Genomic DNA, 21,451 nt, shown 5'->3' on the forward strand with positions numbered 1-21,451 from the left:
ATGCTTTACTGTCTCTACATTGACATTCAGTACCACATCTTCATGCAGCGGGGTGGGGCGGAAGGACACCGTTGGTTCACTGTCCTCTCTTACACTGAGAACAGGGTTTTTAAACCAAAACGGACAACTCCTCCCCATCTCATTGACCCCGTTTCACCAATAAACGCAAAGTTCACAATTCTACTGTATGTAATGCCAGCTAATTATTTTTTCAACCTCATACATTTGGAACCTTAAATGTTACAATTCCAGACACTAATTAAAAAAATCCCACACAAAGAGCTTCTCTGTTTAGAGAGAGTAAATTGTGTAAACTGGGTGACTCTATAATGGTGACTGTTTGTGAGGACCAAACTACGACACTTATGCCATGATGTCATTGACACTCAAACACTCAGTTCTGTAAACATTTTCTTTGGGGTAAGCAACTTAGCCAACTGGAGGACTGCCATATACCATAATACACTGCACACTGTTAAAACTCATACCTATTATCTATTTATGGTCATTTGCATTTACACCAGTCATATGCCAACATGAAACGTATGATTCATTAAACCGCAACAACACCCCTCTTCTCTCCTTTTTCCAGGTTAAAATGGAAAAGCTGTGATTGGTTCAGAGATGGAGTATGATTGTGATTGACAAGGAAGGCTCCCTCCTCTGTAAGGTGGATCGTGTCGCCAAAATGCCCATGACATCAACTCTTGTGAGAAGTAACGCCCAACCCCGTCTGGCTGTTAGAATGTGTGGGAATCAATTACCAGATAAATCCCATGGTGCCTGCCAAATAATGCTTTCCAACAAATGCATGTGATGGCTTAATAACAATTGTCATTAGGGTTTTTATTTTATTTCTGTGACCATAACAAATAGTGATCATCGGAAACAGCATAGACCAGCGTCAAGCAAAAGCCACAGGGGAAAACCGCTGTGAAAACCTTACAAAGCACCCAGGGAGTTTAGTGTTGACCAGGTGAAAGTGGCGCTGTGCTTTTCCAGTGTTGAGACAGTGGGAAAACAAACAATGCCAGCCTTTAACACTGTACCATCCAGAGAGGCTGTGGACACACAGGCCTTTAACCTCCGCTGGAGTTCCTTTCAAGAGATTATTGACAGGAAGAGGAGCCAGGTTTACTTACAGAGGCTGCCACATTAACTACACCTAGTTAAGCACTTAGACAACACAAGCCTTTTATAAACATCTTTGGCAGAGAACACAGGAAATGTGTCTTACAGAACCTGATCCCTGCTTCTTGAACTGTACTTAAAGTTTGCAATGCTCTAGTCCCTCCTCCGTCATCCCTGCATTGAAGTCAAAGGCCGCTAGAAGAGAGAGACTCGCCCCAATTAAAATACCTTAACGACTGAGTCAGCTGATGGCACACCCTTTATACACCCACACAAGGCATTCCCTTTATATGAAATGCATTATGCTACGCTAACACCATAGAAGGCATTCCCTTAATATTAAATGCATTATGCTACACTAACACTTCAGATTGCTACTGGAGGGACAGTACACCCAACCAGTGAGTCATCAACGCGTGAGAACAACATCAGCGTTGTTTAGACTTTTGTCGTCGTTCATTTTAAGAATAACTCACACGTTTCCTAAATTGCATTTTGTTTTGCAAGAGACAACAAAAGCTTAGACCAGGGAGTTCTGGGCTATAGAACGAGTAGACAGATTTACAGCCGGCCGGGGTGAAGGGTCACCCTGCTGGATGTTTTCTCCCACCCCTCCCCCTGCATTCCCCCACGGCCAGCTCTTTTGTTTATTCTAAATAAATACAATCAGACTACTCCATGCCCCCCCCCCCCCCCACACACACACACATAAACACACACATACACCCACATCTTTTCATGCTGTAGAACCTATAGTGGATGAGCTGGCAATGAAAACGTCAGACTAAATCCTTACCAAAATCGGTAAGACTAGTAAGTATTATGCTAATAAATATTTTAAAGAAGACTAAATGGACAAAATTCTCATTATAAAACTATCCATTGGCATTTTGATTGCTTAATCTTAGAGTGCTGATGAGGTAGCTATGATTGGATAATCAGACAGGATTCATTAATTGGGATGGTTGACAGTGATAGTACTGATGGTTTTGATAGCACTGATTGTGTGTGCTTTGGATCTCAATGGCAGAAAAGCCTGCGGAAAATCTTTAGAACTATAGCTGCTAACACATTCTAGAGATTAAGGGATTGGGGAAAGGAAATCACCATTGTTTGCTGGGAGCTACTTAGCTTGAGAGGATTTCAGCTGATGTATCTGTGGCATGACAACAAGCAGAGTAGACCGGAGTGAGGATTCAATCTCACAGACAGCGAGCACAAGAGGAGGAGGGATGTGAGGATAACGGGAGAGCAGGAAATCTAGGTAAGGAAAGACGGAGAGAGAAATAAACCAAAAAGACTTCTGGCAAAAGAAAGGAAGAAAGAAGGAGAGAGATGTGGAGAGAGGGAAAGAGGCTAGATAAAGGGAGTGTGTGGCTGTGCCAGGTCTGTGCAATAGTCTGTTGGTAAGGAAACAAACTGGAATGTGTAGCTCTCCAGTTAAAGGAAGTTTAATGAACATCCATTCTGGGATAGTGTTAGCACTCTTGAGGGTTAGACTAATGTGGATCTAGTGGACTATACTGGTCTTCTAAAACTCTGGGGGTTAGAATAATGTGGATCTAGTGGATTAGACTGGTCTTTTAGAACTCCGGGTGCTAGACTAATGTGGATCTAGTGAACTAGCCTGGTCTTCTAGACCTCTGTGGGCTAGACTAATGTGGATCTAGTGGATTAGACTGGTCTTTTTCTCTCACCGTTTCATGTGGCAATCAATGAAAGATGATTCATTTCACTTGAGAGTAATGACAATAAAGACAAATGTGTCCAAATTACCTGTTAGGGCAGGGCTACTGATCTGTTACGGTAGGGCTACTGACCTGTTACAGCAGGGCTACTGACCTGTTACAGCAGGGCTACTGACCTGTTACAAAAGGGCTACTGACCTGTTACAAAAGGGCTACTGACCTGTTACGGCAGGGCTACTGACCTGTTACGGCAGGGCTACTGACCTGTTACGGCAGGGCTACTGACCTGTTACGGCAGGGCTACTGACCTGTTACGGCAGGGCTACTGACCTGTTAGGGCAGGGCTACTGACCTGTTAGGGCAGGGCTACTGATCTGTTACAACAGGGCTACTGATCTGTTACAACAGGGCTACTGATCTGTTACAACAGGGCTACTGATCTGTTACAACAGGGCTACTGATCTGTTACAACAGGGCTACTGATCTGTTACAACAGGGCTACTGACCTGTATGGCTGCGGATGTGGACCCTCAAAGTGCCGTTGCTGGCAAACTTTTGTCCGCAGTATGGGCAGATCTTCTCCTTTTCCCCTGTGTGCGTCTGGTATGGAAATGATCGGAGAACACATTGTTGGTATTTAGGAAAGACAATTGTAACATTCAGGAGGCTCACATCTGTTTATTATTACAGAGCACACATTGGTAGTGCATTAAGAATACTGAGATACTCCGACCTCTGCTTGCACTCTTAGGTACTAAACAGAGAGACTACTGAAGGTACAGTCCAGTTAAATGCCCCATGGTTGTGTCCCATTTATATCTTTATCAAATTATCTAATGTCACTAAAAAGCTCCAAATTCCAGGGGGACTTCAAGGGTGGTCATCAGACAAACATTTGATATCTGTCATTTAACCAGAGGTCATGTTCAACACATCTACGCCAACTAAGAGGCCAGACCAAAGTTGTGCTAGAGATGAGTGTACATGCTGTTGCTAGACACAGGTGTTCCTGAGAACTCTGCTGGCTGTAATCAGAATAATGCTGGCTCTGCTCTGAGCCCTACAGAGCCTCTACTCGGAACGCCGCAGGCTCTACTCGGAATGGTGCAGGCTCTACATGGGAACCCTCCAGAGTTGTTGCAGTCGCCTCCTGGATTAAGGAATCCAAACGATTCAAGGCCTATCATTACATTCAAAAACCCAGGAGTTTGAGAGAGAAGAGCAGGGCGGAGAAGAGAGATCTACTCTGCCCGCATTCCTCTCTTCCTCCTGGCCCTCGCTCCTCAAACAAACTAAGGTCAGTCTTTTCTCTGAGCTCCTGTAAGGGGAAACTGGTTTGTACACACAGAGGAGAATGCATGCAAAGAGTGGAGTGTGCTGCACCCCCCAGCAAGGCTAGAAGAGTCTCACCCCTCTCTTTCTCCTCCTTCATTCTGCTTTACTTCCTCTCTTCCATTCAGATTGACTGTTTAAAGAGCAGTGCAACAATACAGACGGGAATACCACTTTTCCTTCTCACCTTCCTCTTCTGTCCTTCCCCCATGTCGCCCCCTGCGTCCACGCCACTGGCGTTAGGTTACATAAGCCCTTCCCTTCACACAGACAGATGTCTCCCAGATGCCTCATCGTTGTTGGGTTGGTTGTTTGTACAACATGGAGAAACTTGACTGGTATTCTTACTTCATAAAAGGCTACATAGTTTTCATTAGGGAACATCATGTTCCAAACTGGACCTTGGGAATTTATCAGGGTTAAAGGTAATCATAACACCCGCTTTTTAATATGGATATTATGGATGTGGCATTAGTAACTTGGCTAACACCTCCTCCATTTCTTAAAACACAAATAAAAAATGCAAACAAATGCGGTGAGGAGTGAAAAAACTGTGAACAGATGTCCAACATCCTGTTGTTGTAGGAATTTTACTGTACGGTAAGAAATGTGTAGTGTATGTAAGGTTTAAAACGACAGCTAAAGTTTGTCAGTTCAACATGATCATTTAAAAATATATTACCCCGTTTGTTGTTTTTGCAGTGTTCCTTTTCTTGCTGTATGAAACTGATTTAAATTAAGATACATCATCTGTACCCTACCCTATTCATCTGAGATCTTGATGATTGGTCCAGCGTAAGCAATCTGGTAATAACCTTGCCATCTCAAACAAACAATCTCCAACACAGAAGCTTTAGGGTTTAGGCAAAGAGGGTTCTTGAAATCTAAAGACAAATGACTTAAGATTTCAAGATTTGAGCCAAAGACTTAAATAGCTGAAACTTTGAGTGCTAGAACTACAGTAAAAAAGACAAACCGAAAAGGAATTATTTGCCACAAATTTATTTTTAAGAAACAAGTGCCTTTGATTTGAGGTCTGCACATGCGCAGTTCGGCTTTACATGACAGTAATGACTTGTTTATATGTTTTTGGGCAGGTTGTTTGCTAGACATCACGTTGATATCTTCTACTGTACATGGATGATTGGTGATCTCTAATAGAAAGACCTTTTTGTGCATCTCCATACTCAACAATATTTTGTTTAGGAGCTAATATGGGTTTAGGCCTCGGAGTAAGGACATATCTGCCTGTAGGGATGACGTTTGCATTCATTTAAGAGTGCTCTGAGAGAAACACCAATAGCTCTGCCAGAGAAACATATCGTTACAGTTCATTTCAGATCAACCTGCCAAAGTAAAAGCAATAAACAATGACAAAAGCATCTGGAGAGAAACGAATGCAGATGATAGCATTGAGACTGTCCCTACTCTCCAGCCGTGAGTGCAATGGGAAATGGAAGGTAAAAGTGGTCTCTGTATTGTACTCAGTGTCTTTCTGAAGTCCCCCATCAGACCTCTGGGCTGTGGTCCACACGGCCTCCTGCTCCCTATATAGGGCTCTCCTTTTGAATAGGCTGTTGTTCAGTGTTCAGTCCCAGTCAGGTCTCTGGGCTCAGCTACCTGTCTTTAATCAGTGTTAGAAAAGTGCCCTGTCTCGGCAGAGTCTGAAAAACCAGCCAACCAGATAGCGGGACAGGCTATTGTCCTAGAGCATTACTGTACTATAGCCATGTTGTTTGAATCGTTTCTTTTGCTGTGTGCCAAGAAATGGCTTGGTCCCGATCTGATCCATAACATGAACAGACAATGGCAGATTGAGCCAGTAATCTGCGTTGGGATCAGTCCTGCGCTTTGAAAACCCTGTGGAGCTAATGGACTAAATGCCATGTGTAATTTACAGACTGAGGCCTGATGTTAACTGGGCTTCATTGAAAACAATGGCTGAGGCGGACCTTATACTCTGGCAAATAAGCAGTCCTGCATACATGAGAGATTACAAGAAAACAGCAAGGGCAAGTTTCCATTCTTTCCTATAACTTCTGAAGGACATTCTCACATGCAGAAAAAAATATTATCTTCCTTTTCATATACCTTTTCATTATTTCTCCAAGACAGAACTGGACTCACCTTCTTGTGGCTCTTCAAAACCGAGGGGGTGACGAAGGCCTTCTCACACAGGTCACACTTGTACTTCTTGTGTCCGTCATGAACGACCTGGATGTGCACGTTAAGCGTGTCTTTCCTCTTGAAGGTGGCGTCACACTGGTCACACTTAAACGTCCTCTCACCTGCACAAAAGAGGACGGCAACACAATGGAGAGACACTTCCTGTCACCCTCAGTCCTGCGCCCTGAGCTTTTCTGAGGAGAATGAGAGGCAGCCATTGTTGTGCCTCTAAAAGCATAACTACCACTGACAATAACCCTGAAAGCCATTTCTCCAGGTGAATGGTTTGGCCTACAGAACATGATGTTTTGCCTCGCTGATCCGTGCAATGTTCTTTTCAAAATGTTCTGTTCAGAACTTCTTTATATTACCTTTACCTTGTACCTTTTTCACACAATGATGTTTATCTTCCATCCCTCCCTGGAAACACGCACGGCAGGAGAGGACAGAAACAGAAGGATCTAAAAACTGCTGTTTCCACATACAGTAAAGCATTATGTTATATTTCACGCCTTAACTCAGTGGCTCCATAAAAACAGAAGCTATTGTTGGGAAGTGCTTTTTTCCATTATAGGGGAGTTGGTTTCCATTAAGTGGTTTGGACAGAGTGTGTATGCTTGGCAGACACAGCTTTGGCTCCAAACGTGTGTTCATTCTCCCATTACGAAGAATGAACATGATGGTCAGCACAAGAACGTTAGGCCTGTGTCCATTACCACTCCAGTATACAAATAACAGCCTTACCTCCATTCATTTGCAAAGACTTTTATGAACCACTGGTCATTTTAAAATGTTTATATCAGAATGGGTCCTCTATTGACTTACCGGGTTAAACAGAAAAAGGAATGATTTGGCCTTAAAAGGTAGTATACTCTTATAATCTCCAGCCGGCACAAAAAGAAAAGGAAACAATTGCTAGGGGCCTGGATCCTTTCTAGGTTCGTTCCTAGGATCCTACCTTTGAGGAAAAAAATATATTGAAGCCACTGTTCAGCTTTAAGTGTCTTATTTTTTTTTTGCTCTTTGTGTTTTTTTTTGCTGGGTATCTGTACAAGCACATTGTGACAACTGTTAATAAACTCAGTTGATGTTAATGTCATAGACAGAATATAAACTTAAAGCTGAGATTTTAAGCAGCGAAGACAAAGATTAGTTATGACTAGATGAAAGGGCCTTCAAACACACACGAGGACACGCACAGACACACTTGGATACAAAAACCCATACACACACCCAGAGGACCACTCGTGTGGGAGCCTTACCAGAGAGTGACATCTGACCTTATTCAAAGGTCCAATCTGTGTTCCACTGATTTTAAAACAACAACTTTATCGAAGGTGGAAATGCTATGGCAGCTGTGCTTCGTTTTCTCACAATGAGGGACACACATAAGTGAACACATACGCACACAAATATATTTTCTCTCTCTGCCTATACAGACGTTCACACACATTCCACATGCTGTTACTCTCATTACACATGCACACATGCACTGACACACACACACAATTTAGCACCTGATACATAATACCAAGCCCAGTGCTATCCTAGTGATGTGTGAATAGTGATCTCTCTCCAGAGACAATGGCAGGAAATGCCTTGAGCTTCACAATCTCTCTGTCATCAGTCTAGACTGGGAGAACCTGAAGGACTCCATCCTACAAAGGCTAACTGTCTGACCTCCATCTGGCTGTAGCCACATGCCATCCAAAATTAGGAGGACCACAGAGAACCAGAAGGAGTCTGTGGACTTGCCCAGTACCTGCTGCTAAAAACAGGCCCGAGCATGCTGCGTTTTGGGAACTGTGTGCTTCTGAGTTGTAGGGGCCCTGAACACAGGAACTAGTGGCAGTTGTCAGTCAAACAGGTACTGTTCCGCCTTCCATATTCCAAACAAACATACACACCCATACTTACTGTTGTGGATGAGGAGGTGGCGCTGTAGAGAGAAGGGGGTGCGGAACAGGGCTTTGCACTCCTCACACTGGAAGGGCCTCTCCTCAGAGTGGGTCTGGAGGAAGAGCAGGGATACACCAGTCTTCAGGGTTAAGGTACCTAGCATCGCTGAACAAGAACACAGACTACTGCTATCTAGAGGTTAAGAGCAGGGATACACCAGCGTTCAGGATTAAAGTATCTAGCATCGCCGAACTCGAACACAGACTACTGCTATCTAGAGGTTAAGAGCAGGGATACACCAGCGTTCAGGATTAAAGTATCTAGCATCGCCGAACTCGAACACAGACTACTGCTATCTAGAGGTTAAGAGCAGGAATACATCAGCATTCAAGGTTAAGGGACATGACACACAAGTTAACCCTAGTAATTCTGAGGTTGCCATCAATATTGGCTGACCCCTGGCTGTGACCCTGCTTAACACATACATTCATGTCATTTCTTACTTATCCAGAACAACTCATAGCAATGAACGCATCAACTGCCATATTTCTTCCTAAGACTACAGAGTGGTCCGGCGGTCAGGACCGCTGCTTCTGGATCACATACACACCACAGCAACATGTCTGAATGGATCACATACACACCACAGCAACATGTCTGAATGGATCACATACACACCACAGCAACATGTCTGAATGGATCACATAAACACCACAGCAACATGTCTGAATAGATCACATACACACCACAGCAACATGTCTGAATGGATCACATAAACACCACAGCAACATGTCTGAATGGATCACATACACACCACAGCAACATGTCTGAATAGATCACATACACACCACAGCAACATGCCTGAATGGATCACATACACACCACAGCAACATGCCTGAATGGATCACATACACACCACAGCAACATGTCTGAATGCGCTGTCTAGCACAACCCTGAAACATATTAAAACAACCTTTTTCAGCAGTTGACTGCTATAGTCAATCATGTTGCTGACAGTAAAACATCTAATGAAGCTAAGGTAACATCCTAACACCCCCAGAATATATCTCATCTGTTCTCTCTCTAAACCTCCATCTCTCCCATTGGTTCCCACTGTCTGCCTCCTGCCTGTGTGTCCACGTGGGATCAGACGTGTGAGTGTCGGGCTGGGGGTTAGGCTCCATGGCTGATTTGGTATGTTGACCTGATGAAGACGAGTAGCTTGAGGGGCTTAGGTTCAACGGGATTGTGTTTATCTGTGCCACTGCTTCGTCCCCCACCTGTCTGCCTGAATGACGCCCCCGTTCCTTTAGGTAAACACAGCAGTCTTCGGACGTGGGGGCCCCACAGAGCCCCAGAGACAACTGAAGAGTCCTCTGGTTTTAAGCTAATAAGGTTAGCTCTAAAGTAGGGAGAGTCTGCTTGAGTGTTTACTAATGTGTATATACTGAATGTCTGCGCTTGTTTATGCGGTCATATACCGTCAAAATTATCTCCTTTAACAGATCTTGAAAATTTAAATAACCTCCTTTTTAATCTGATCTCACCCTTTTCTATAGCTGCACCGTCCTGTCCTTGAGAAAAGCTTCATGACCCTCGTCGCTCCGTGCTCACCTTCTTGTGGTTCTTGTAGACATTCCGGTGGGCAAACTCCTTACCGCACAGCTTACATTTGTAGGGCTTGTCCTCGCTGTGGATGATTTTATGGGCCGTCACCTGGTCCAGACGCTTGAAGGAACGACTGCAGATCTCACAGGTGTAGGGCCGTTTCTCTGATCAGGGACAGACCGACAGAAAGACAGTGGGTGTGATATTACATGTTGATATCTGCGATGTCTGCGTGCGCGCGCAAGCACTCCTACCTGAGTGAGTGATCATGTGGCGCTTGAGCTGGTTGGTGGAGATGAATTTCTTATCACAGGCAGCACAGTCAAAGATCTCGTGGACCTGGTGGCGCATGCAGCAGACAGACAGACAGTAACGGAGAAGTGATTGGGGGTGATATGAAAGGATAGGATTTCTTTGATCACTGTGTACTGTGGCCCATTTCCACACCTGCCGGCCAGGGAGAGAGTATTCAGAGACACATTTTTCCTCTTTACCAAACGACGTTTGCACACAAAATGTCATTTAAAAAGCTGAAAAGTTTGAATCCCTCCTATGATCTCGTGGTTGTAATAATAGCTCTTCTGCCTAATGCTAGAATATGCTAAGATTAAATAGGTCCTCTGCTCAGAGCTTCTATAATAAAACTAAAATTGAGCAGTTCAGGCAAATTATAATGGCAGGTTTAAGTAGCTTTTGTGAAAACTTATAATTATGGAAAGTTTGATCGCTCTTGTGCAAAGCACAATGTTAGGTTCTAAAGTGTCATTATTCAAAGCTTAGCTGCATGTCTTACATTCCATAGAACTTTGGTCCAATCATTTTTCCCCCCCTGTCTTTTCCTCCGGCTTCTCCAAACTTAGCCAATGATCATTTCAATGTAATCTGCAACCCATTAGCTGTGTGTTTGTATGATTTTTAACGCATTTCTAAACAGACTACATCATCACATAGTAAATAATAAAGCATTCACTGAATTACAGTTTCTGACTGACCCAAATCTCCCTTTATTACTTAACATGTCAATAAGGAAATAGTCTCTCTCATGACTACATCATCACTAACACAACAAAGAGTATTTTCTAAGTTTACATAGGCCCCATATGAAATTAATCAAACTGGGTACTAGAAGCACAAAAAAGGTCAGATTACGGGAATGTACTATACTCCCTTTCAAGATACAACAGGTTGACATTAAGATATATCAGAGACCAGGTTAACTGGCAGGGGGTTTGGTTGAGATCTGATCTGGAAATATCAAAACATGTCTTAGTGATTACTTAGTGATACTTTGTAGGGACTGAAAAACTCTAATGTAGCTTGCTTTTGACCAGTTTAACTAAAAACACAATTAACAGCAAGGTATTTAGTTGTTCCCCAGAATGGTTAGATGTTCTCATAAGCAGCTGCATAGAACCATTAACAGCAGTAACACAACCATGGTTTTAAGATGAATCGTCACACTACCCTTTTCAGGCCATTAAAGTGGGTAATTGGCTGCTGATTTATATTTCGGATCGATGTTGACAGGGAAAATGAAACCTTACCCAAACACCAGCTGGGTTCAATGGTCTTGAATAAAAAATACTCATTTGGATGAGAAGCCAAACCAACCGCAAAAACAATTGAATAACTCACTGCAAAATACTTTTGCCCTGACATTTAACTTCAAGAGGATAAAGATGCCTTACCAGAGTTTGTGAAGCAAATACCTTACCTCCATTAATCTCTAAATATAATGCAATAATAATAATTTAGCTTTTTTTTCTCCTAAGTCTATCTCTGACAGGAAGAATCCTGACGCCAGGGTTAAAGCGCTATATAGTCTGTACAGTCTGCTCACCATGCCTCTTAGGTTTCACGAGAGTCCGTGGGGATGAGCTTGTGAAATAAAAAACAACCTTTCTCTTCTGTGTCACACGGTCTGAAACGTAACAACCTTAACATAAACCCAACCTCCTACTGAGAGAAGAGCAGAGCGGGACAGGAGAACTGGAACGAGGGAAGAGGGATACAATAGAAGGTAACAAAAGAGTGATGGAGGGATATGGAGGAAACGTCCCACTATACCCTGGCGCCAACACCAGAGGGTTAGGTGGAGCCATTACACCGACCCAGTTCTTACAGAACCCTGAAGGATCAAAACAAGTCTAGGAATACAGGATAAGGGAGTGAGACAATGAGATAGGGGAGACAAAGATGACTAGGTAGCTGAGACTGTGAGGTGGGTAAGACAGTAAGGAAAGACAGTGAGGTGGGTGAGACGGGGGTGGGTGAGACAGTGAGGCAGGTGAGAAGGTGAGGCAGGTGAGACAGTGAGGAATGACAGTGAACTAAATAAAACAGTGATGTAATAGACAGGTAAGACAGTGAAATAGTTGCAGCTGTGAGATAGGTGAGACAGTGAGGTGAGTGAGACAGTGAGGTAGGTAAGACAGTGAGGTAGTAGATAGGTTAGACAGCAAGGTAGTTGAGACAGTGTGGTAGGTGAGACTGCCAAGTGAGACAGTGACTTTCTCGGTAAGTGAGGCAACTAAGGGAGACAGTCAGGTGGTGGGTAGGTGAGACAGCTAAGGGAGACAGTCAGGTGGTGGGTAGGTGAGACAGGTAGGTGGTGGGTAGGTACCTTGAGAGCTTATATCATTTACAGTAGTAGGTAATTGCCTGACCTTGCGATGTTCCTGGAGATTCAGTAAGGAGGAGCACTTCCTGTTGCAGATGGTGCACATGAGCTTTCGTCTGGAGCTTCCTGAAGCACATTGATTGAACATTAATAATGACCAATCTTGCTCTAAATTTCTCAATATCATGTGATGATATAACTGCTATGCCAAAGTGGTACAGGTAATCAGTGTTGGCAAAAAGCATCATCACTCTCCTCATGGCAAAGCCTAATTCCTCAGAAGCACAACAAAACACATACACACATCCAATCACTTGAGGTCAAATGTCAATTACCAGATGTCTGTTCTCTTCCGACTGTTGTGGGCAACCAAGACATAACATAAACATAACAAGGTCACTAATGAAAACAGTCTTCCACCTCTGGGCTCATCTAGAGATTTACTGGACAATTAAAGTCCAATTCATTACAGTGAATAACCTGAACTCTGCAACTCTCTGCAGAAACCTCTGCTCCCTCAGACATGTCTTTAGGTGTCATGTCTTTAGACTCAAACCTAGACTGGACTGGAGACCAGGGAACTAAAAAGAGAACCTTAGACCCCTGTACCATCTGGGACCTGATAAGATTTTTTTGTTCATCGGCAGCAAGGGTTCAATGTCTGTACCCACCTGTGTGGACGTTCCCTTTGTGTTTCTTCAAGGCATCTTTACTCTTGAACCTCTTCCCACAGCTCTCAGCCTTACAGATGAATCTGGCATCTCCTCTACACGCTTCCTTGTGCTGGTCATAACTACACCCACAGACAGAAAATACACACAGGGAACCCAGATAAGGAATCCAGATAGGGAACACAGTCAGGGAACACAGTCAGGGAACACAGTCAGGGAACACAGTCAGGGAACACAGTCACATTTAGTCATAGCCATAAGGCAACAGTCCCATGCATCGGTCTTTTGAAGCATGTCCCATGCCGGGACCACGTGGGCTGTTGGGCAGTGTACCTGGATTCTGAGCTGAAGGTGATGTGACAGAGTGAACACTGGTGATGCGCTCTGTGCTCTCCTGAAGGACCAAGGGTCTCGGCGCAGTGGAGGACACTGGGAGACACCAACTCATTCAGTCAGATAAAAGCATATAGACAGAAATATAGTAAAAGGCAACAGTCCCAAACCAGGAAACAACCAACACTGAAAGTTGCACTGCATATCTACACTGCCGTTCGTTTAGGGTCACTTAGAAATGTCCTTGTTTTTTTTTTAAAGAAATGCACATATTTTTGTCCATTAAAATACCATCAAATTTATCAGAAGTACAGAGTAGAACTAAAAGTTATAAATCACTATTGTGCCTGGAAAAGGCTGAGTATTAATGGATTATCTACATGGGCATACAGAGGCCCTTTATCAGCAACCATTAGTCCTGTGTTTCCATGTTAGTCTATTTTTGTTCTGAGAAATGAAGGATAATCCATGCGAGAAATTGTCAAGACACTGAAGATCTTGTACAATGCTGTGTACTACTCCCTTCACGGAACAGCACAAACTGGCACTAAGCAGATTAGAAAGAGGAGTGGGATGCCAAGGTGCACAACTGAGCAAGAGGACAAACACATTTGAGTGTCTAATTAAGGTCCTCAATTGGCAGCTACACAAAATAGTATCGACAAAACTCCAGTCTCAACTTGAACAGTGAATAGGTGACTCCAGGATGCTGGCCTTCTAGGCAGAGTTGCAAAGAAAAAGCCATATCCCAGACTGGCCGATAAAAATAAAGATTAAGATGGGCAAAAGAGCACAGACACTGGACAGAGAAAGACTGGAAAAGTGTTACAGACAGACAAATCTAAGTTTGAGGTGTTCAGATCACAAAGAAAATCATTTGTGAGATGCAGACCAAATGAAAAGATGCTGGAGAAGTGCTTGACACCATCTGTCAAGCATGGTGGAGGCAATGTGATGGTCTGGGGGTGCTTTGGTGGTGGCAAAGTGGGAGATTTGAACAGGGTCAAAGGGATTGTGAAGAAGGAAGGCTATCACTCCATTTTGCAGCACCATGCCGCCACACCCTGTGGACGGCTCCCTTGATTAGACACAATTTCCTCCTACAACAGGACAATGACCCAAAGCACAGCTACAAACTATGCAAGAACTATTTAGGGAAGAAAGAGTATTCTGTCTATTATGGGGTGACCAGCACAGTCAAGGGATCTCAACCCTATTGAGCTGTTGTGGGAGCATCTTGAGACCATCAAGCAAATCCAACTTGTGGGAGGTGCTTACGGAAGCCTGGGGTGAATTCTCTTCAGATTACCTCAACAAACTGACAACTAAAATGCCAAAGGTCTAAAAGGTTGTAATATCTGCAAATTGAGGATTCTTCCGTAAGCAAGTTCGAAGCACACAATTATTATTTCAATTAAAAAACATTATTTCTAACCATTGTCAATGACAATGTTTCGTATTCATTTGCTATATATTTTCTATTCAAACTCAGTTAATTTATGTTTTCATGCAATACAAGGACATATGTAAGTGACCCCCACATTTTTTAACAGAAGTGTATGTGCAGCTCGATAGAAGCAGAGTACAGAGATAAGGCAAGGCTACGCACTGGCGCTGTAGGGCTTGTCTGATGGGGAACTTCTTGCCACAGTTTCGGCACTTGTAGTCCTTTTCCTCTGTGCTCGGTCTCTGGTGCAGGCTCTGGAGGTGGGCCGCAAGGATCTCCTCGCTCGGGAAGCTGCTCTCACACAACAGGCATGGGTGGTCCTCCTTCTTGATCACCAGGTCTGTACACACTCACAAAAATGCATAGACATTACAAAGACACACTACACACCTGCTGCTACAATCACAAACAGAGGAACATGGACTTACAATACACACCTCACACACTTATCTGGGACCTATTCAAAATTGGCCATGTACTACTTTAACATGCATGTACCCATTTCAACGAGATGTTTGGCCTCTTTGCTGTTTTCGTCTTCTTCTTTTATGATTTCCTCATCCTCCTCCTCCTCCTCCTCCTCCATGTCACTGTCCAGGTAGCCAATCAGCAGCTCTGTGTCGGTCTCTATGTCGTCTACAGCCAGGTAGAAGATGTTCTCTCCGTCCTGAGACCAGTAAGATAACTCAACATTCTATGGTAATTAACAGAAGGTAGCGTACTGTAATATCATGCGCACCGGTTGAATATGAATGAGAAATATAGCCGGGCATACATACAAATACTTTCTTCTCACTCACATACACACATACACAGAGGGAGAAAGGGGGTAGCTGAAGGTTGAACTCATTAAGCCTAGACACTCGTCTGCAGAGGCTTGATTGAGGTCAGAGGTCAGACCTTCCAAATCCTAAACATGTTGTCATTAACTTCCATATCCTGAAAGGTCACACTCTAATGAAAGTGTCCATTTCCTTTGGCTTGGGATTCATAAATGCACATATATATTAATTTAACAGAGAACAAAATTCTATAAATGTCACTTTTGATGGAACACAGAGCTCCAACACACACGAATGACCTTTGAATAAGGGATCACTTTTAGCACTCTGGCATTAATGACCGAACCACAGCCAGAGGACCTTAGGTCCTGTTCATCCTAACGCTGGTTTTCACCTTCCTCTAGTGAAGAATTACATTCTTAGAGGGCTGAGATTTCCCAGGCTAAGCAGTGCAGTGTGTGTTTTTGGGTGTGTGTGTGTGTGTGTGTGTATATAACCTTGGCCACTGGATCTGATTGTGTATTCCTGTGTTTTCTGTGTTTGTGGCTTTATGGATATAATTCATCTAATTATAATCACAGGGACTGACATTTTTCAGTTATGGTTCTTGTTAAGTGAAGGATGTTCATCTGTTACAATATAACGGTTGCACATGGCACTAGAGAAGAATTCCTAATAGGGTTGGACACTTTGAGAGGGAGGTATACTTGCAGCTGTGAAAGGTGCCTCGTTTTCTACAGTCATCAAACAAAATCACTTTCACATCTCCGTCTGATATGGCAGGCACAATCAGTAGCACATGGTGCAACCCTACAAGCCTGCACAAGCAGACAAAACAAAGACAACCACATTCCCAATCTTGATTTTACTCACACTATCCTTCTCAACTCAACTAATTATTTATAATCTCTTCGCCTCTCCTATTCCTAAACCACTTTCTCTCTGACTCCCCGCTTCTTTCCATCTCTGTCTCACCGTCATTTCTTAATCCCTCTTTCTTTTCCCTTTCTCTCTCCTCTCAGATGTGTGCTGATAAAGAGACCTCTTCGCCTTCGTCCCTGTATATATCAGTCTGAGAGTGTCACTATCTCCAGAGAAGGTCTGTACCTGGATGGCTGCCAGATTCTTCTCCTCTTGCGATGGCGCCTGATGGACAAAACGCAACCAGTTGGCATGCCGAGGGTTACTGGCATCCAGAACATAAAGCACATCGCCTTTATTACCTCGGACCTGAAACAGAAAACAAATGTACCCATCAAGAAGGTTGAATATTGTTGGCTGACATAAACAAACCCAGCGTCCTCATATCTAGCTCTGTGTTCATCGGGAGATGCGGTTTTACCAACTAAATCACAGCTTCCATGAACCCTTTGATATAAAACAATGTGGTTCCATTCAACATAACTTGACAGATATAGGTTACTAGATGATTATACTGTCAATTCAAAGTAAGCTACACAGCAAATAAACATAGAATCTCACAAAACCTGTCTGTATTTAAAATAAATTCTAAACCTCCAATTGGCCATTAAAGTTTAAACATAATGGCACACTGAATGACGTGGCAAAAGACGTGGGTGGAATTTAGGCACATTACAAAAACAAGACTCTACAAGCAGTGCACGTGTGTGTGCACCACACCAGCTGCTCCAATTAAGCATCACCTGTATTGTATCTGAACTGCCACAAAATGAAAAAATGACAGACCCACACGGAATGAAATACGTATTATAAACAGTAGACCATACTTATTTAACACATGTATTGTGCTTATGACGAGACATGATGTGACTGAAGTGTTTAAGAGGAGTTGAAGTAGATTGGGTTACGATCACCTCCCACATCAGTCTGGTGTCCGTGGTCTCATCCAGCTCACTTGGCAGTTTCTTTTCTCCAGCAAATGGGCCAAACTTTTCCCCCTTGAAGAAAACACACATTGTCAAGATTTTAGGATATGGGATATTCGTTTTTATTGTCTTCCGAGTTTTCTACATGTAAACGCATGCCAGATATAAGCTATGCGACAGACTTGATAAATGGATACTAAAATGTATTTTGCAGTAGTAGAAGCAGTAGTAGTATTACCTCAGCACTATAAAGAATTATTATAATGAGTGCTGTCCATGAATCAATCCTATACATTTCGCATTGGACATTCTAGTAATAATAGCCTTGTTCAAACATCCAACGAAAGGGGGTGTGGTCAAGACGTGTTTCGCATGAATGGAGCATTCATGTTCAAAGCTTGGAACAATGTGAGATTACCAAATTAATAGGTAATGTGTTCTTTTGCAGTCATAACTTTTTCAAATGAATGTAACTTTATTTGAACTTTGCTTGCAACATTTTCAACTTCGTTATTGTACTGTTGCTTATAGTAGCATATTACACCTTTTTCATTTTGAGTATTACATTTAAATGACAGTATAGGAAACTTAGCCTATATGAGAAAGTGTTCGGTGCGATATGCAATGAAACAATGTATCAATGTGTTACGGTGTAAAGAGTTCTAAGTGAGCATTGTGCAGTGAGCTAGTCCAGAAATCTCAGCTTCAGTATCTACGTGGCACTTCACGTCAGAGCTGCTCGGGTATGCTACGATTTTTGGAGCGACTCGCAAAATAATACAAAATGCGAACAGAAAACTGCCTATTTCTACGATTCACCGAATGAGTTTCACACGTTGGTAAGTTTCTTCATGCCCAAAACATACAAAGTTGTCCTGTCCAAAAGAACAAACCTTTTTCACTCGCCTCGCCGTGTAAAGCCCGATTCCATCCTGGACCTTAGAGGATTTCAGAGAAAATCTATCTGGGACATACATACCCAACATTGTCATTACTTTAAATTAATTCCTAAAGTGACTAGAAAAATCTACGTCGGTAGGAAATGTAATAAATATCTATTTTCGCGCAGACGGAAGCGTTTTCAGCGAGTTGCTTCTCCGTAATTTGGTCCAGGTTAAACTTCCATGTTGCGCTTGCTGCGAGACTGTAACAGAGCGCCCTGATTGGTGGAAATTATGTTACCAGAACCTTAGCCTGGAGGTAAATGTTTAGTGAAGGATGCTTGTGCACTTAAACTTTGGTAACCACACAGTTGTGACATACCTCAAGTTGAGCATAGATAGAATCAATATGTTATTTGTATTGTTCATGTATTTTATTTTATTAATATGCCTTTGATAAATGTAGGCTTATTAGACAGGTTGAAAGATTGCAGACAATAATTAAGGAACTTGAATTCACATGTTCACAATGACATTACATTAGTCTTTGATTAATTCAGATCATTAAATAACAAGGCATGATAGGCTCATAACAGCTGACATTAATTACTGTTTAGGATTGTTTATAGTTTAACGTTGATTCAGGCTATTTGGCTTGGCATATCACTACCAAACTAGCTTACCTGGACATGGTTTGTGTCACAACTGACAGTTATAGTCAGAGCGTTTCATAAACCTTTTATGGGAGAAGGTTAAAGTGTTGGCCTAACAGTAGAAACAGCTTCACGGTGGGTGTATAATATCAGTTACTGCTCTAGGCCCAACACTGAGCCAAAATCAGCAACTTTATTTCCACTGCTTTAGAATAACCTTTAAAAAAAAAAACATCTTTCTGTAATAAAATGTCTGTCCCCATATTCTCTTTATGGCCTCTGGTGTTCCTGCATGTTTGCACGTGTGTTTGTGATATCATGACGTTTCTTACCTCAGTTGAACTCTTTCTGCTGAAGATCTAACAGTACGTACCTCCTTGTCTTTGTCAAGATCAGAGTTGGGCACAACCGCTAATAACAGAGTGTCCCTCGCTGGATGAAGACATCGTTGGTGTGTGTGGGGCAGCACATGGGGGGATGAGAGAGTGCTGTGTATACAAATACATCGGACCTTTGTTCAAACTCAGTCTCAGTCCATTAGTGAGGGAGGAACATGTCATCCCCCGGGATGATTGTCTCCGCAGCCGGGAGAGACTGGTGCAATCGAGTAAATAGACCCACTGATCCTGTGGTGCGTCTGAATATTGTCTGTTGTTGGATGCCCACCTTCAACAAATCTCCTTCCTCTTTAATCAGTATGGTGTCTACATTGTGATAGTGTTGTTTACGGGGTTCGTAGCTCTTGTTGATCTTAATGACTTCCTGCAGCATTATGGCCCCCACCTTCCACTCTGCCAGGATTGGTTCCCATGATCGGTGGAAGTTACCACAGAGCCGCAGAGTCATGATGCTCTTGGTTATTGGACTGTATGTGAACTGGCATGAATCTGTGCTCCCTTTCCTTGAAATAGGATGAGTTTCAGTTGTTAGCATCTCAGGGCGTATGAGAGTTTCATGTTGGGGGGACGCATTGAAAATGTTTGCAAAGTGATCTTTTTATTGTAGGGAGGGGGGATTTGTCCTACATGTCGCCCCTGTCCAACATGCTCCTACGCCATTGGTAGGATCCATTGTTAAAGGCTCCTGATTTTTTTTGTTTACCTTTCTGTGTCAAATTTAGCTTTTGAATGAATCTCCCCTCTGAAAGTGTACAAAAAAGATGGTGTCATTTACCATTTTTTGTCAACATTTTCTGGTAGTAGATGGACCAGAAATATCATCCCTTTCTTTTTTTCCTAGACAGGTTTTCCTTGAAATTCACCTGCCGAATGTCTAGTGCTTCAAGACCTCATTCCCATTATAGAAAAGCTGTAGGCCTATGGGAAGTTCCAGTGGAAAGGACAGGCCTGACCGGTAGATTGAGAGGATCTTTGTGTGTCCTCAGTCCCACTACCCCTCCTGCTCAAACCCACCCTGTGCCCCCGTCCCATTCTGACCTCACTGTCAGCGCCACGGTCTGTGGTGTCAGGTCCGAGACAATTAAAGGTCATGACCCCTTTCTCCCCTTTGCCCTCTTCAGACCCTTGTAGACCCCCACCCCATAAACTTTCACTCAGCTTTCACGACAACCCCTAGGCGATCCAGGCCAACAGTGGTCTCCTACTGTTGACCAGTGACCACACACAGTCAGACTTAGTATCAAAATATGGTCACAGGTTTCCCTGGGCTTTTCATCTGGTCATATGTTACAGCAGATTCCTCTGTAAGTAGCATTGAAGTTGTGTGCCATTATGTTTAAACTTTAGGACTAATAGATTTGGGTGGATCAGCAACAGGGTCCGATCAGAACATCTACATGAGCTTATAATGAATTCTAAAAGGAGCAGCACATCAGAGGCACAACAGGACCAAGACACAGAGAGCAGTGAGCTGTGGAACCTTGGATCATGCCATCCTCTAAGTGTTCTGCCAATGGCGTCTGAGAGAGCCAAAAAGCACAGAAACCATATTTAAGACATGGCAGAGCATTGCACTGAAATAAATACTTTGAGAGTTTCTTTTTTTCTAAGTAAATATTTTCACTGCAAAGAAACCTCAGTCTGGCAAACACACAAATGGTTCCATACAGGATTTTTAAAATGTATGTGTAGATTTGTGTTAAAAAAAACAACCAAACCTGATACTGTAGGTTTTAGAGGCCAGGCCACCTTTTGTTTTATGTTTCAGAATCCCCCTCAGCCCCCCACCACCCCAAACCCCTATTTCAAGGTTGTCGTCAGAAAGCCAGCAAACCATTTCCTGCAGCTCCGAGGTCACTGGATAAATTATGTTTTCGTTTGTCAACCTCTGGTCCCCAATGGACGATTTTAGAGGAGGTTCTTCAGAGAGATCACAGTACTGATGAAGCGTGAGAAATTACAGGCACTTAGGAGTGATTTTATGAGCATGAGAGA

General features: G+C 43.1%; 1 protein-coding gene across 4 annotated transcripts in view; it reads right to left on the reverse strand.

Annotated features, from left to right (window-relative positions):
* Positions 1–18,675, reverse strand: part of prdm5 (PR domain containing 5) — a 30,504-nt gene extending 11,829 nt beyond the window's left edge. The window contains exons 1-14 of one of the 4 annotated variants that reach the window (XM_010872133.3): positions 18,418–18,675; positions 17,513–17,596; positions 16,785–16,907; positions 15,394–15,562; positions 15,058–15,244; positions 13,449–13,544; positions 13,116–13,237; positions 12,491–12,570; positions 10,079–10,163; positions 9,831–9,988; positions 8,235–8,328; positions 6,279–6,439; positions 3,326–3,419; positions 2,239–2,391 (exon numbers count right to left, since the gene is read on the reverse strand). In XM_010872133.3, the coding sequence (XP_010870435.2) occupies positions 2,255–2,391; positions 3,326–3,419; positions 6,279–6,439; positions 8,235–8,328; positions 9,831–9,988; positions 10,079–10,163; positions 12,491–12,570; positions 13,116–13,237; positions 13,449–13,544; positions 15,058–15,244; positions 15,394–15,562; positions 16,785–16,907; positions 17,513–17,596; positions 18,418–18,516 (1,689 nt within the window). In that variant the 5' untranslated portion in view covers positions 18,517–18,675 and the 3' untranslated portion in view covers positions 2,239–2,254. Of the gene's footprint in view, positions 1–2,238; positions 2,392–3,325; positions 3,420–6,278; positions 6,440–8,234; positions 8,329–9,830; positions 9,989–10,078; positions 10,164–12,490; positions 12,571–13,115; positions 13,238–13,448; positions 13,545–15,057; positions 15,245–15,393; positions 15,563–16,784; positions 16,908–17,164; positions 17,350–17,512; positions 17,597–18,417 lie in introns of those variants that run through there. The other 3 variants (XM_010872131.4, XM_010872130.4, XM_010872132.4) reach the window with 3 other exon arrangements.
* Between the last annotated feature and the right edge of the window lie 2,776 nt (positions 18,676–21,451).

The sequence above is a fragment of the Esox lucius genome, chromosome 8, assembly GCF_011004845.1.
Source record: "Esox lucius isolate fEsoLuc1 chromosome 8, fEsoLuc1.pri, whole genome shotgun sequence".
Lineage (NCBI taxonomy): Eukaryota > Metazoa > Chordata > Actinopteri > Esociformes > Esocidae > Esox > Esox lucius.